The sequence below is a fragment of the Macrosteles quadrilineatus genome, unplaced genomic scaffold, assembly GCF_028750875.1.
Source record: "Macrosteles quadrilineatus isolate MER2022 unplaced genomic scaffold, UCM_ALF_1.0 Scaffold_3__2_contigs__length_128488019, whole genome shotgun sequence".
Taxonomy (NCBI): domain Eukaryota; kingdom Metazoa; phylum Arthropoda; class Insecta; order Hemiptera; family Cicadellidae; genus Macrosteles; species Macrosteles quadrilineatus.
Window position 1 is genome coordinate 1865501 of NW_026542596.1, and position 12593 is coordinate 1878093.

Below are 12593 nucleotides of genomic sequence, written 5' to 3' on the forward strand. Positions count from 1 at the left end.
TGTATTTTGAGAAATTTGACTTCCGTAAAATAAATGCATCTTTGGCCTACTTTGTCTTTTAATTTATCTCACTTCTACTACCAGCTTAAAATTAGATTCATCCTAAATTAAAGTATACTACCTAATTGGCTACAAGGTAGGGGTATAACTTTTAAGTATAAAATGGGTAAAGATCAAGAACAAAAGGACGGATTTGTTAACAATGCCATCGCTAAAAGAAAATTCAATATTATTAGTTTCGCAAACAAAAGTTTTTGAAAGAAATCCAAAAACCTTCTTGACCTCAAGTGTCACTCCCCAAGTTTTGTGATTTGTAAACTTAGAAACTGGAATCGGAACTTTTGTTCCCTCCCCACTGAGAGGTTTCTCGATCCTCTCTAAACTGGCTGCTGTATGTTATAACTTGGACTCGTTTGTGTTTACCAAATAATATATATATATATATATATATATATATATTTACTTAGACTACATTTATGACCCTGTATTTAAATAGTAAAAGAAATTAAAAGTAAAATAATAAGTTTCATAGTGTAAGTAGTTCGACACATTCCAGGTGTATACATTATTATATGCAATTAACATTAGGTATATATAACTAGGGAGATCTTTATGGGATAGTTTATGAGGTAGACAGCGTGGCTTCGGTCTCCGAGCTCCCGGTTATCACGCTAATCATCAATGGATGTCATAGTGCCTAAGAGGGACATGAAAATATTCTAGCATCCTAGAATGTCAAGGTAGAAAGAAAAACACAGGTGGATTATTTCGTGGCTTTTAAACTTACACAAAATGTGTCATATTTCGGCTAGAGTTCAGGCAACTTCAATAGAGTCATCAGGGTTTAATTATTGTTATTAAACCTTTAGAAATACCTTATTGACAAAAAACTTGTTATTAAAAAATAAATACTCACATGACTAACTTTGGTTTATGATGATATAATTTTGGTAGCACAAACCTAAGAGAATCCCGTTAGTTAACCACCCGTTGGCTAGTTTTACCAATATAACCTCAATAAAATTTACTTAAAAGAGATATATTATATGGGTATATAGTAAATGATGTAATAAATTTACGAACATAGCATTATAATTAAAACGCAATTTTACGAACTTCTAACTACAAATATCCATTTTGAGAGGACTTGTCGGTCATATTTTACAAAATATGAACAACGAAAGGGATTGGATGCATAAAGTACCGTTATAATAAAATTATTAACTTTTAGTATTTTGTCAATTTCTCGATAGATTCACATAAAAACACTATATTTTTATATTCATCTGACGGGACGAATATTACGAAACAGTTTAAATTGACGAAACCCTACTCCTGTTAACAACGTGATGAAAATATAATGTTCCGCAACGTGATAATAGTGAAGCATGATAGGGCGCGCTCACCGTAATCGCGCTATTAATCTACCGTTGATTGTTGTAGCTGAAATTAGCACTCTTCAAACAGAGTGGTGTTTAAGACGAGGATTTTAACACCACTTTTCCCTCCAAATGAGCAGTTTCGCGCCTAAAATTAAAACATACCGGCGTTTCATCTTCAGATTGTACTTATTGTCTTTTTAATGGTATGCCGTATACTCTGTAATATCTAATTTTTAGTGGTTTTGCTGTTTTAAAAATAATCATATTAAAGATGCCTAAGTATACTTTATTTCATCTATCAATTTATTCATACAAATTATCTCAAGAACGAGTTCGTGGTTTTTCTTAGAATGTATTTTTTATTAAGTGGGTACTGTATAATATCGTGTATAAAAAGTGGATTTAAACTTATGCTAATTTCAATTGGATTTCTCTATCTTATATTGCGACGTTTAAAGTTACACAAATTATTTTAGGAAGTTATAATCACATTGCATAACCACCAAATTTATACCAGTTTTATCTTTTGTTTGCTTCATTAAACAAACTAATAAATTGTAAAATAATCTATAATATAAGTAAAAAAAAAAAAAAATAAACCTAGCACTTTATGCTTGCGAAGTAAGTAAATTTCCTTTTTTTCAAACAGGCCTGTAAACATATATTTAATCAATCTTCACGCACATCGTAAGTAGAAATGGCTTAGCAAGCTCTGGTATTTTCTGGTACCTAGGTTTACTGTTACGAGGGACCCATAACATAATTTTTTTCACGTTTTAATAAACACCTACTAGAAAAAATAGACATTATAGTATTTATTAGTTAGCAATCGATTGTCGTTTCTTGTCTCCCTATTGACTGAATGAGAAACATTGCATTTTAGAAGGGGAACAAGTTTTACGTTGAAAAACAATGCTTATTGTTTTTAGCCTTCTTAATATCTTGTTACCAACACATTCAGATTATTTTTGAAAACATTTTATTTACAACAATTTTAGTGCAATAATAGTTACGGTAACGCATTGAACCAAAAAGCGTTGGATCGTGTTATATTTTTATCCATTACAATGTATTGGTTTTCGGTTCAGTAAATGGAAACTCTGTAAACAATGCTATTAGCGACTGTAAGCGGTGGTTGAAAACCTGTTATTACCTTACTTTGTTTTCCCTAATTAACATTTGTTTCAAATACACACTGGCATTTCGAGCGTTTCTCCCTAAAATGCTTATTATTCGTTTAGTAGCTTTGAAACGTATTTTACATTAAAAATCCTAAACGTTACAATGAAAAATATGTAATAACTTTATTTTATTTTTAATTTTTTTACCTACGACCGTTTTTTTTAAGTAGCCATTTCAGTTCAGTTCTTAGAATTGAAAAGTTTTACTTGACAGCTGTTTACTTTCATATCAGCATAGTTTCATTTCATATCAGCATAGTTTTTCTCATATCAACACAGGTAACGGACCAATGAGGTTCAAGTATTGAGAAAAAGAATTAAAATTGTAATGTTTCAAACGTCAACTAATCAGCTGATCAGTTGACAATTTTAATTGTTGATCTTACTTACTTGTTCCTGTTGATACTCGCGTTTAATACTTGAAGTTAAAGGAAGGTAGATTAAACTGTTTTTAAAATGTCATTTAGTGAAATTGAAGTTGACGAGATGGAAATGAGAGCACAAACTGTTTATAATATTCTATAATATTCGATGCTGAGATCTAACTGTAAATTAACTCTTTCACTATAATCATTCAGTTGTCCAAAAAAATAAAAATTAAATGCAATATTTCCCTAATTGTACCTGATACAGTATTTATGGTAAGAATGCTGATAGCAGAACCTATTCCCTGAAAAAGGTAACTTATTATTTAACGAAGTTTTACAAACACGTGATTACATGAAATCAGCTGATTATACAATAAGTCGTTGCATCACTTTCAGTGGCACTGACAATAAACGAAAACAAAACATCTCTAAGAAGTTATGAGTAGTGATTGTTAGTGACTAAAAACCAGATTGTTAGTAATTAAAAAACTGTCGTAGGTAAAGTAGTGTAAGCAACTCGCGTTAATAGTCTTTACGACACTCGTAGAAGTTTTTAAGGCACTCGCCAAGGCTCGTGCCTTAAATTTTCTACTCGTGTCGTAAAGACCAACTTAACGCAATCGTTGCGTAAACTACTATTAAATGTTTTTCTTACGATCTAAATAATACTTTATACTATTGTTCTTAATGGCAGACTGGCGAACAGCTGTATCAGTAGGGGCTGACCCTGGCTTAGACAGTTTGTTTCCTGAACAAAATCATTCTATTAACCATGCCTTTTTTAGATCATGTTGATTGTGACACACTAAGCGTTTAGTGCTGCTAGCATTCAATGGTGAAACAGTTTAACTTTCTGGTACCTTACCACTACCAATATAATGCATGAAATATTTCAAAATACATGTTATACAACTACTTATAAAACTAGTTTTCAGTGTATTGCTACGTAAAACAACTTTTGAAATCGTCAGGTCCACAACAAAATACTTTGATGGAAGAAAATCATTCTGATTTAAATGCGATTTGGCGAAGAACCGATCCCCAGAGTTTGAAGATTTGCAAAGTTTCCCAACAGGTTTTTCAAACTTTAACACAAGAAAGTTGAGAGTTCTATTCAGTTAGTCTGATTGGTACGCAAGATATGTAGAGTTCGATTTCACCAACACGTTTGTATGGTATAAAACATCATTTAACAAATACAAGGTATTCTTTTATATCTACATTTATAGTGAAAATAGTAACCTAGAGAACGAGATACAAAAAGGTAACCTAGAACCATTTTACTGCCTACCAGTTGTAGGAGTGCATACTTGACAATAGGACGTTGTTTTTTTCTAAAATATTTTAACTAATTTCAGGTAAAATTACTTTAGGTATCATTTATTTCCCAAAATGATTTTCAAAAGATTAAAGTACCTGTAATTTTTTTTTTTTAATTGTTAAACGATTATAATTCACTAATGGTATCTGAAATGCATTATACTTGACAAGTGAGTCCAGGTAAACGCACTAATAAAGTTAAAAAAGTAGTTATAAGAAAGCATATATTTTAAAATTCTACTGTTTTTAAGAATTATTTTATGTATCACATAAATAACACTTCTTTATCAAAATCATAACAAATCAGTTCAAAATATTTGTAGCATGGCAATTTTTGAATAAATAAATAATTTGTTAATTTGCCTATCTGATGGTAGAATAAAAACATTAACTTAGGTTGGTTAAATATTCCGGGTAAATATATTAAATAATATAAATGTTTGAATGAACTATGTATTGAAGCTACTTCGAAAAAATATTCTTTAAATGTAAAAAAATCATGTATGTTTTCACCGTCTGTTTTGATACATTAGGATGATAAAAACCATCAAAATCCCTTTTACTCCCAACTAATTTATATTTATTGTATTACTCGAGTAGGTTTAAACAATCAGTGCTTTTGCCGGTAAACCAAACTCAAACACAGAGTCCTCTATTATTGACGAGAACTGTTAATTACTACTCATTGTTGATGACGAAACGATGCAGTTTCAACATTAGTGTTTGCCTACCTTTGCAGTATCGGAGTTTACACTAACTGATCTAATTTAGAACTTAATTAATTAAGAAAAGCATAAAATACCATCTTTTAGCTAAACATTTGCCCAGTCATTAAAACATTTCATAAAACTTATTTTGGATGCGTTATTTTTCTAGATTTTTAAATATTTTATCGTGAAAATATTTATCTTTATGGTATAAAACCGTAGGCACGATTAGTAATAGGCCTATTGCTTTTTCAGGATAAATGGCTTAAAAAAATTGTGCGATTCCATAACTAGGAAATGTTTGAAACTTTTTAATTCTGCAAAGTTTCACACAACCTTTTGTTCGAAAAAAAGAAAGTAAAATAACCCTACAAACACCTGTTATATATTTATAAAGGTGTATTTTCTAATATGGATTATGAATATAACCGTATCTTACAAATAATACATCGTCAACAATAATTTATTTAAAATCAGATACCTGACAAACCAAGCGTAATAACGGACATCAAATTACAGGCATAACAAGTGCCTTAAGGGAAATTTAAAAATATTATCATCATATATATTAAAACGTGACTTTCACTATTCTGAATCAACCACTTGACGGATTTTCATAGTTTTTGTGTTGAAATAAAGATAATTTTGAGAACTATGTAATGTCGAAGCCATAAGTTTAGGGTTTCAGTTTTTTTATTAAGTTTTAATTATCTGATTCAGGCAGAAATTACTAGGCTTGGATGGCATCTAACTGCACACCGACACAAAATCACACTAACCTAGACACTTTTAGAAACACTTAATAGGATTCCGTACACCAGCATCGACAATAACCAGGATTTCAATTAGGCTGAGACTTTGTTGGAAAACAATCACAACACTATGAAACACGTTAAAAAACACACATCAAACCCACTATGTCAAGGACACAACACAGTTAAATACTTTATAGGGAAGAAAAACTAGTTTTGACGCCTAATCATTATTATTATTATTTGTATTTTTCTCTGCTTTGTGTTAATGCACATGCATGGGCATTTAACAGTGAGGAGAGGTTATGTTCAAACGACTTTTTATGTTTTTATTTTTTTCTCAATAAGGTGAACTTGGCACCGCCTTTGCAGTGCAAAAAAACAGTTCAAACATGGTTTACGAACCATGAAAAACAAAGAGGACCAAATATATAAGCAATCCAAATAGTACTCCATAGATTATAAAGTAATTACTTATGTCATTACATTTACATTTTTTAGTGTGCTGCCTGTTACTTTGTTTCAAGTTAAGGTGCCTGCCACAAACCACCGTAGAAATAGTATATTTAAGAATCTTTGTTCTAGAAAATAAGTAAAAAAATAATCTTTTTTCGTTAGCTATATGCATTAATTGGACCTCGCCGACAAGTTTTTTTTTCCTTGGTAAGGCCAAGCTGTTGTAATTCTATATAATAAAAACAATTGAATTTTAATTTGATTTTTTTTTCTAGAAGCCGACGGTTACATTCTAAACTAGCTTCTGGTATAATATAATTTGCTTAACGTAACAGCTGTAAACTTTTACCGTTTCTGACACAACTTCAGCATTTAGTTAAAAATGAAATGACATACTTAGGGGTGACTTATTTATACTATGTGTAATGCTATAATAATTGATGCATTAATTTATTCAGTAATATGACCGATTATTAAAATATACATAGGTAGTAAAATACTAGATGTTCTAAATTATTTTTTAGATCAGTCTTTAAAATCTTTAGGCTACATGTTTCATACAATTTGACCAACCAGCAAGTTGATCTTTTTCAACCTGCAGTTTTTAACCCATACGATGTAAAGTAAAAAGCATAATATGTCATTATTATATAACGCTTTAATAATTTATCAACGTGACTGTATCTTAACTACCCTGTATTATACGGGGGTATTGTAGATTGTTTGTGTTATATGTAAATTACACATTAATACGGTGAATAAATTTAACTTATATGATTTAAATTATATGAGTTAAACGTAAACTAGACTAAAGATACGTCAATCACCTCCTGAGCGGGTACCGTGGCCATGGCTAGTTGGCATGAGTGTTTATTGTTGTATAAATAACATGTAAACATGATTTGGCTCTACACAATACCCGTGTGGGTTGCCTTGTATACTCTATTCTCGGCCAGATATTGATCTGAGGATCTTAATTAAAATGTTACCATTACTGTTCTAATAACCATAACCCACATACACACATGCATAAGCCATAACAATCTATCATTCTGATACTTTATTGCGGGAATTTCCATACCTTAATTGAATGCAATGGAAATAGAGTTGTGCTATTGCTTGATCGCAGTGTGATAGTAATCGTAGCCTAATTAATATCACAATTAAGTTCAATTGGAATATCTTTATTCTACTCTTTTTGACTTTTATAGTAATCAATATAACCTTTTTACAAATTTACAGCATAACTTGAACTGTTTGGTCTTAGATGGAGGTTTTCAATTTACAACTCAAAACAATGAAAAACTTTTGCATTATTATTTTGATAATTATTTAACCAATTAAATATTTTCATAAGATTGTGGTGTATTTTTGTTTCATATTTTAATTAATTTACCTTTCCACAACCAATCAATGTTTGAAATGGTCGGCATTATTGGAGTTAGTTGTACGTAGATGAATATTTTAAAACCACAACCGTACGCTTTTTACAGATAATCTTATTAAATATAGTGGAAAACAGACGTAACTTAGTTTAATAGATACCAGTATAGTAAACCCAAGTACATTTTTTTAAGGCTACACATCTTTGTCATGTCTGGCTTGTTTCTTATGTTAATGGTTTGGTTCACAGATTTCGTCACCAATAATACAAGCAAGTTTGCTATTAATAACATTTTAAAAACACTAACCATTAAATCACCAGTTATATTAACATTATTCAACATAACCAGCCTAAAAGATTAAGTTCAGCCGTCGAACCGGATGCACGGTAAATCAAAACCCGACCCTCTGAATTGATTTTATACAAACACACTCATTTTAATTTAGTTTATAAAATTAATAATTTTACGCCCATTTTTTATTGGCGGTTAGACAAACTAAATCAAACAATTAGTGATTCTTACATTTTATTTCTTTACACTAACTTTGAACTTAACGAAATATCTTTGTAACTACTATATTTAATAGTTAGTAGTTGAAAATACTAAGAGGTAGTTTAAGTTAGTTATACGCACGACAGAAAGCATCTCATCATAAAACGATATCTTTCGTAGCTGCAATAAAAACATTTTACGTTTAACATTAAACAGCCAGTATAAGCTTATAAACCGATTATAATAAATAGTGTTCCTAAAATTGCCTTATCAAGTTGATTTTCCTGGGAATATAAAAACATTGGCAGCCGTAACTTAGACAAAGTTTGAAAAAATAGTTAAGAATCAATAGATAAGAGTACTTTCATATCACTATAATAACCGGTCCTATTTAATGTTATTTTTGGTAGTTCCTCCTTTCAGTAGAAAAGTTTTTTGTTGTTCATTTTTTTGTTCCTATTTAAGTAGTTCTAAAATCTAATTTCGTATCTAAAGAACTGTTTTAGATATTTATTGTTAAACTTTTCATCTTTGTATACCATACTGAAAAATTTTACTTATTATTCTAGGATTCCAATGAGTTTCTCGTCCTAAAATTATAAACCGTTAACAGATCACAATGGGATGGAGTTACCTGAGAGTTGAAGTAAGACGTAGAGAAGTACAGGCAAGATGGCTGCTCCTGAAGTCATTGTGGTTTCTTGCTCCTTCCGGATCCGGGACAAAACCTTGCTTATTGTTCACTTTGCTCCGCAAACTTTAAACTAACTGAAAACAAAGCCAGTCTTAATTTTGGTCCGTCCCACTTTGATTCACTGATTCGAAACAAAACTTTCTTACGCTCGAAATACACTTTAGCTTTATATGACACAAAAAGTTTTCAAGGAGCTTCACCAATGTGATTGACTAAAGATGAATAAAAACAGTTTTTAATTATCGTTAAAAACTATTTACTATTGTTGCAGTGTGCTTAAATGTGTTGTCCAGAAAGTACTGCGGTGTGTTGGTTAACTCGTTGCCGATTTTGAGTGGTAAAAAAAACAATAAAGAATAAAATAATATTTAATTTGCAATTAATTATCCAGGCTATGCCCACTTTGTTTTGCATAGCGGAAGTTTTTAATAAATATATGAGTACGTGAGACTAATTTTACAGTCAATTCTATTTTGGAAAAAGTTTCCAGAGTGTCCGTAAACGTTATTATTCGAAAAATGAATTGAGGTCCTGTTTTGTCGAAATCTTGTTTAAATGTGTAGGGCTGTATAAACTTCACTGAATTTAAAAACCAGCAAAATCTGACAACAAAAAAGGGGGATGATAAATTTTTTCATTTTGCTTTAAAAATTTTTATTTTATTTATTTTTTGTTTAAAATATGAAGTGTCTGATCTTTATTACAGCAACCACGTAGAGCTTAAAACCCCGATATTTGTTTTTAATAAAGCCATAGTTCTTACAAAGAAAATTCTATGCTTATTTTTTCTCAAGAAAAATAAAAAAAAAACTGTTTGTGGTTTACATGTTTATTTGACTATTTTGAAGAAAAAATAAAACATTATTTTTTTATGATAAACTATTATAATTTTATTTAAAAAATCGCCGTTTTTGTCCCTAATGTATAAAATATAGATATTGCTATTATAAATCTAATGTGTAAACATTGGGGATAAATTTGACATTCATAAGCACTTAAAATGTTTTTCCAAAATCCATTTAGGCGAATGAATCTAAATTTGCTAAGTAAAGAAGCTTTCCAATTATATATTTAAGTTCTACTTTAATAAAAGTCCTTGTAAAAACAAATTTAAAACCTTATACAAATAATTGAATATAAATATTGAAAATCCAGTGCAGTTTAAAAAGAACACCCGTTCTTTTAAAGAGAATTGTATGCAACAGTAATATATATTTCATGAAACCATGAACCAACATATAATGGCTTTTGTTGAATCACTATATATATTCCTAAAACGCAGTTAAAAATCATAAATATACATTTAACTATACTCAATACATCACATAGATATAAGTTATGTGAATTCAAATGTTCAGGTGTGAGTTAAATTTTAAATAAAAATGTATATTTTATAATTTAACTTAATTTAAAATTTGTACGAAATAGGCGAAATTCTGATTCCTGTTTGGCACCTGATAAAATGACAACATTGATCCATACAAGTTTTATTACAAAAATGACTAAAGTGATTATTTATTTTATCTTAAATAATTCTTAAGGCTATCAACCTATGATTGAAAAGGGTAAATAATATTTGAATTTAAATTAAAACCAACTTTCAATTTTGTATGCAATTCCTTAGGAGCTTTATAATGTCAATATTTTTCTACAAAATAAACTGTTTTTTTAATGCAAGGTCAATATCTCCCTAAAAATTAATAGAAGGAACTGTATATGTTTTATTTATTTTCCATTTGTTTATTGTTTACATATAATCAATGGCCTTTAACTTATATGAAATTCTTAGAATTATTGAAATATAAAAAGCAAATTTTTCAAAATGATATAAAATGGTTTAATAATTGTCATTTGTTAATTAGTAATGATAAATTACATTTTCAACTAATAATAATTCAAAATAACTTTTTATAATATGGCGTATATTGAAGTCTAGTTGAGTAAGATATAATCTATCTGCCATTTTATATTTCGTGATTGATTATACATTTTAAGATACTAGTTGGCCAGGTTTGAAACAGTTAATTTTTCGAATGCAAATGTTATTTAGGCTTGTCGTTAAGTTGATATCTTTAGTTTAAGAATGAATTAAGAAAGATTTGTTTTTCTTTTTAGAGTTAAAGTTTAGATTTTTTTATTCTTGATAAATTAATGTCACAAATATCATATAACAAATTGTTAGAATATCCTTTATGGACTAATATTCCATTGTGAGTTTAAGTAAAAAGCCCCAAATAAAACAAAATGACAAACTGTAATTTTCACCACATTGACCTTCTGTTATAACATTTATTCATAGTTCGGACAATAAGTTAATATACTGTACAGTAAGTATTTTCTAACTGATATATTGACTTTTCGTTGAATTAGAATAGATTTGTAGGTAAATAACGCCCATTCCGATCTCCGAGTAGTAAGATATAAAAATGATTTGTCTAGCACTGCAGTTAGTTTAGTATGATTTTATCAATCCATCGTTCAAAAGATATATTTATCATCAGGAAGGATAACATATGATATTTTATCATGTTTTAGAAACATATCTTAGATTTTAGATTTGAATATTGGATTAAAATATTTATATATATTTGTTAATTTTGATTACTTTTATAAAAAAACATTGTATAACTAACCCTTTATTATATTATTCAATTTAAACTTTCCAAATTTAAGTCTGCAAAACTAAAAGTGCAACGTAATTTGTTTCAACAAGCCATACGACTATTCTTAAACTTGACTATTCTTAAATATTACGAGTTCTCATTAAACTCTGATTAATAAGGAACTACCATAAAACTGACTCCTAAAACAATCGTTAGCCTACATTTATTCGTAAACTACATACTTTGTGCCACTTTTTTTTTTATTTATATCGAGAAAATATAACACATAAAAAAATAAAAAATTAAAGTTTATCAAGTTATTCAGGAAACTGTTAAAAATCTACCCAAAGTCCTAGCAATTGATTAGAGAGTTTAATAGATACTTTCACGGCCTAACAAAAAAACATCTAAAATCATTAAAACGCCCTTTTTAAAATCGCAAACCACCTTAGAAAACTAAATAAATATATAAACAAATAAGGTAAACCATAACTTACAACTCAAGACAAACAATTTCCCCAGACCCAACACTCACACTCACTCGCGATGTTCAGGGCGCCCCGCGACGAAAGTTCCGTGTTGCCCGGGTGGCGCGTGGACGCCGTGTGAGGGCTCCAGCCAGAGGCGGCTCTAGGGGAGGAGCGTGTGGGGCGCCGGCGCCCTCAGCTGCCCCCCCCTCCCCCCGGCCCACCACCGAGTAGCGTAATTATCCGTTGATTAAGCAGTAAATTAACTGAGCTCGGTTTCCTAACAATCGTCTTCCCCTTAAACTTATCTCTGACGCTTTCCGGGTATTAAATCAACTTCGTCTCGTTTAAATATTTAGGGATTAGGGGCTAGGTTTGGTAGTACACTTTAGGGTATTTAGTTGTAGCTGACTTTATATCTTTTATTTGTAGATAACTCGAATTTGTTTACGATTCATGTAAATTGTGGAGACAAGTTCTACATTTTAGCTAGTCAGCGGAGCAATGATGTCATGTATTGTAACCAATGAATCGTTCGATGATCAATGAACCAAGAACGCTTTGGAACCTCATGTTAAATAGTATGAATGTCTATCAAGGAAACAAAAAATGGACCAAAAGAACCTTAGATTTAGAGGTGGGTTTCCATAAGTTTATTAGTTTTGACTCTAATGCCTGCTAACTTTAATACAAATTTTCAAAAAATATTAAAAATTTAATATTGACATCTTAACATTGAAGTAAAATGAAGAACTGTTCATCTCGATTTGTTTAAAAACCCTTTAG

At 30.0% G+C, this 12593-nt stretch overlaps 1 protein-coding gene across 1 annotated transcript in view; it reads right to left on the reverse strand.

Annotated features, from left to right (window-relative positions):
* The window catches only part of LOC128988740 (carbonic anhydrase-related protein 10-like), a 104164-nt gene extending 92228 nt beyond the window's left edge, over nucleotides 1-11936 (reverse strand). The window contains exons 1-2 of the mRNA XM_054410338.1: nucleotides 11838-11936; nucleotides 8678-8811 (exon numbers count right to left, since the gene is read on the reverse strand). Of these exons, the coding sequence (XP_054266313.1) occupies nucleotides 8678-8735 (58 nt within the window). The 5' untranslated portion in view covers nucleotides 8736-8811; nucleotides 11838-11936. The remainder of the gene's footprint in view (nucleotides 1-8677; nucleotides 8812-11837) is intronic.
* Between the last annotated feature and the right edge of the window lie 657 nt (nucleotides 11937-12593).